Source organism: Helianthus annuus, chromosome 12 (assembly GCF_002127325.2).
Source record: "Helianthus annuus cultivar XRQ/B chromosome 12, HanXRQr2.0-SUNRISE, whole genome shotgun sequence".
NCBI classification, from domain to species: Eukaryota; Viridiplantae; Streptophyta; class Magnoliopsida; order Asterales; family Asteraceae; genus Helianthus; species Helianthus annuus.
In genome coordinates this window covers 89834622-89839386 of record NC_035444.2, presented here as the reverse complement: position 1 = coordinate 89839386, position 4765 = coordinate 89834622, and the positions used below count along the sequence as shown (strand labels likewise).

At 42.1% G+C, this 4765-nt stretch overlaps 1 protein-coding gene across 1 annotated transcript; it reads left to right on the top strand.

Moving 5' to 3' along the window:
* Positions 1 to 455: 455 nt before the first annotated feature.
* Positions 456 to 1298, top strand: LOC110893193 (leucine-rich repeat extensin-like protein 5). The gene has a single exon (XM_022140312.1). The coding sequence runs from the start codon at positions 456 to 458 to the stop codon at positions 1296 to 1298; it is 843 nt and encodes a 280-aa protein (XP_021996004.1).
* Positions 1299 to 4765: the final 3467 nt, after the last annotated feature.

The following is a 4765-nucleotide window of genomic DNA, read 5'->3' as shown; positions in this document are numbered from 1 at the left end:
CCTAATCTTATTTTGGTTTATATCTTTTGTTTGTCTTTGTTTTTTACAGGTTTACTTAAATCATGCCGCCAAGAATACATGGACGTGGAGGTCGAGGCAAGGCACCGATGGGAACAAGGAATGATCATGAAGCAGGACCGTCACACAGACGTACACCCTCAGCATCCTTTAGCTCCAACCCTCATGAGGATTGGAGGACCTATCTTGAACCCGCGAGGCGTTCTATCTCGCTTAGCTCCTCGCCCTCATACCACCACTCATTCGGGCCACAACAGGAAGACGAGCCCAATGACACACACCACTCATACATTCCCTTGCAGCATTCGGGTTCTCATCATTCATTTCAGAACCCCACACCCTACTTCCAGAGCCGCTTCAACCCCATGAACCAAATTGACGAACCAGAGGGTTAAAACCCTTTGGGACCAGCTAACCATTTTCTCGAATACCAAGACATGGAGACGGACGATGATCCAGATCCCAAAATGCCACCATCAGGGACGCCGACGCATCCCATCGAGATTTCCAGCAGATCATCTTTTCATGGTTCGCCATACAGAGGCCCTGATATCTGGGCCGAAAGGTGGAGCACATATAAGTGGGAGTATACTCCCCCTCACCACAACTCACCGCCACATCAGCGGGCCCCCTCAGAGGACCCACATTTTCAGGCGGTCATGCCACCGTCACCACCAGCACCAGAGCAGCCACCGCCTCCAGAACCATCGAGGCGAAGAAGAACTGCACGGATGTCCGTGCGTGGGGGTTTTCGTTTCAGCACCCCCCACCTCCACTACCCTCCGCTCTATGAAGACCCTCAAATGGGTGGGCCTTCAAATGTTGTTTCTGAAGTCGACTCTGCACCAGTCGCACCTGCACCACCCATGGGTTGTGAAAACCCAATTCCATCTTACCCAGATGCAGCTGGGTATAACCCGTTTGAGCAGCAAGCTTATTCGGGTTATAACTACAACAATGCACCTGCCGTCGACCCATACGTCGATGCAGCAAACTTCAATGCTCTCTACCCCTCGCCCTTTCCACCTGTGTACCCAATTGGGTACCCTGCATATGGGTATCAATACCCACCACCTCCACAACCTCAGCAGCAGCAGCAGCCGCCGCAACCGCCACTTCAACAGCCTCAGCAGCAAGATATCCTCCAAAGGTTGCATGAGGTGGAACAAAGGGTAGAACAAGAGCAAAGAAGTCGTCGGGGTCTTCTAAAGGGATTGGCAAACCTCATTAAGGGGAAAAAGAAGAGGGATCATTGGAGACCCTTATTTATTGTATTGTAATTTTAATTTCAATTATGTCCCTGCGTGGACATTTTATTTATGTATTTATTCCCTGCGTGGACTTGTCTTCTTATTTTATGTCCCTGCGAGGACAAGTTATTTGTTAAAGACCCGTTTAGGGTATTATTGTAATTCTTAGGATTTATTTATGAGAAATTTCCTTTTACAATTACCTTTGGCATTAAACACATATACATCATATCACAAATCAAAATATCAATTCAATTTATAATTGATCTGCCATTAAATCTCAAAAGAAAATCTTAAAGGTATAACCTAGCCTATGTGTCATTTTAGACATGGCCATGATGGTAAAGCCTTTTTAAGATAATAAATCCTTGTTAACACCTAAGAACATGTTAGCACTCTTGGCAAATCTAATTCGATAAAGTCACACTAGTCATCCTAATATTGGATTCTTCCATTCTCTTATCTAGCCTAATGATCTAGTAATCATGGCTTATGTCATCAGTACGATGATCACATTATAAACATCCATTAGTGATGAAGTGCCTACGGACTATACGTGTTGTCCAATAAGACAAACGTCAGTTGTAGTCTATGACTCCCTGTCAAGAAAGGTAATGAACTATGTTCAAACCTTAATGCCTCGATCCTATAAGATCATGGCTTATAAATTAAAATTGTCCTTGTGACAAGGCCTTTTGTGCCACTTTAAATTCCTAAATGGTTTATACCTGGGAATAATTATAATAAAAAGTTTAAAATGAATCGGATTAACAAATTAACCAATATGGTCTATATTACCATGGTTAATGAATCATCGAAAATGGTGATTCCGTAATAGACTTCTAAACAAATTATTGTCAATTGTTTTATAGCAATCAAGCTACAAAATGGCCGAATCAGAAGAGGTTAATAGTCATCCCAATATGCGGAATTACAACACCAGAATGAATGTAACGGGTGCAGATCTACAAGCAATGATAGACAATGCTGTCATTAGAGCTGTTGACAGAATGTTCAAAGAACTAAGTGGTACTCGCGCTAAGACCCAATCTGTACCTCATACTAAACCTACTTCCAAAACACATACATCTCATAGGGACGATTCTCAGCGTTCGTCAAATCAGAAAAGTCTGCCATCTAAGCAAATTGTGTTTAATCAAGAACCGCGCTCAAAGACCTGCTCTTATAAATACTTTGTCTCTTGCAAACCAAGGGATTTTACAGGCGAAAAAGGTGCCATAGACTGTATGACATGGCTTGATGAGATGGATACCGTTGTGGATATCAGTGGTTGTGCGGAGCAGGATGCTGTGAAGTTTGTTTCACAGTCATTTAAAAGGGAAGCATTGGCTTGGTGGAGATTGTTAATTCAAGTCACGGGGAAAATCCCACTCTATAACTTGTCTTGGGAACAATTTGTGGCACTGATCAAGGAAAACTTCTTTCCTCAGCATGAGGTAGAAAAGATTGAAACTGACTTCTTGACTCTGGTCATGAAAAATTTGGATTGCCAAGCTTATGTCACGAGTTTCAACACCATGTCTCGACTGGTTCCCTATTTGGTTACCCCTGAACCTAAGCACATAGCGCGCTTCATTGGAGGCCTGGCCCCGGAAATAAAAGGAAATGTTAAAGCTTCCAGGCCTACCACTTATAGGTCCGTGGTGGATTTGTCCTTATCTCTCACTCTTGATGCAATAAGGAATAAGTCTGTTAAGACTTCTGATGAGGGAAAGAGGAAAAGAGAATATGAGAGCTCACGTCACTCCGACAAGAAAAAGAAGGGTAACTCCAAGCATAAGAAAGGGTCTGAGTTTAAGAAAAAATCAAGTCAATCGGATAACAGGCCCAAGTGCAGGAACTGCAGGAAGCGCCATTATGGAAAGTGCATGATAGATCCACAGGCTAAACTCTGTGGAATTTGCAAGACAAAGGGGCATAAGACTTTAGAATGTAAAGACCTGAAAAATGCAACTTGTTACAATTGTAACGAGAAAGGTCATATCAAGACCAACTGCCCCAAACTTGTAAAGAAGCCTGAAGAGGCCAAGAAGATAAATGCTTGAGTTTTCCAGATGAATGCCCAGGAGGTAGTACAGAATGATAATGTTATAACAGGTACTTTCCTCATCAATGATATTTATGCTAGAGTTTTATTTGATTCTGGCGCAGATAAGTCCTTTGTAGACAATAAATTTTGTAAACTGTTAAATCTGCCTGTTAAAACTCTAGACATAAAATATGAGGTAGAATTGGCCGATGGTACTTTAGAGACTGCTTCAACAATTTTAGATTGATGTTTCATATCCATTAGGAATCACTCTTTTCCGTTGTCTTTGTTGCCAATGAAATTGGCAGGATTCGATATAGTTATAGCCATGGATTGGTTATCTCTTAACCAAGCTCAAATTGCCTGTGATAAGAAGCAAGTGGTTATCAAAACTCCTTATGGTGAATCACTTATAATTCAAGGAAATACACAGTATAGATTGCCTAAACAAGTATCTATGCTTTAGGCATCAAAGTGTTTAAAGAAAGGTTGTGTCATTTACATGGCCCAGGTGACGATAGATGAGCCAAAGCCCAAGATAGAAGATATTCCTGTTATTTCTGATTATTCAGACGTTTTTCCTGAAGAATTACCTGGTTTACCTCCAGACAGACAAGTGGTATTCAGAATCGATATTATTCCAGGAGCAGCCCCAGTAGCACGAGCTCCTTATCGTTTGGCACCGACCGAGATGAAAGAATTAAGAACACAGTTGGATGATCTATTGGAGAAATGTTTTATTCAACCAAGCTCATCCCGTTGGGGAGCGCCTATTTTATTTGGGAAGAAGAAAGATGGCTCGGTGCATCTATGCATCGATTATCGTTAGCTGAACAAAGTTACAATCAAGAACCGATATCCATTGCCCAGGATCGACGATCTGTTCAATCAACTGCAAGGGCAAGTTACTTCTCAAAGATCGATCTGAGGTCGGGGTATCATCAGTTGAAGGTCAGAACCGAAGATGTACACAAGACCGCATTCAGGACACGATATGGCCACTACGAGTTCTTAGTGCTGCCTTTCGGGCTCACTAATGTGCCTGCAGCATTAATGGATCTCATGAATCGTGTCTGCAAGCCATATCTAGACAAGTTTGTAATTGTCTTCATTGATGAAATACTTATTTATTCAAAGAGCCAAGCTGATCATGAAGAACATCTCCGGTGTATTCTTAAACTCCTGACCCAAGAGAAGCTCTACGCAAAAATCTCTAAATGTGAATTCTGGTTTCGAGAAGTCCAATTCCTTGGACACGTAGTAAGTGAGTGTGGTATCCGGGTGGATCCCGCTAAGATTGAAGTGATTATGAATTGGCAAACACCTAAGACGCCCACAGAAATACGCAGCTTCTTAGGTTTGGTAGGTTACTACAGACGTTTCATTCAAAACTTTTCAAGGATTGCTGCACCTTTAACTTCGTTAACTCACAAGAATGTGAAGTTTG

Bases quoted from the DNA above. Each gene is read 5' to 3' on its own strand.
- LOC110893193 (XM_022140312.1), top strand. From the start codon at position 456: ATGGAGACGGACGATGATCCAGATCCCAAAATGCCACCATCAGGGACG.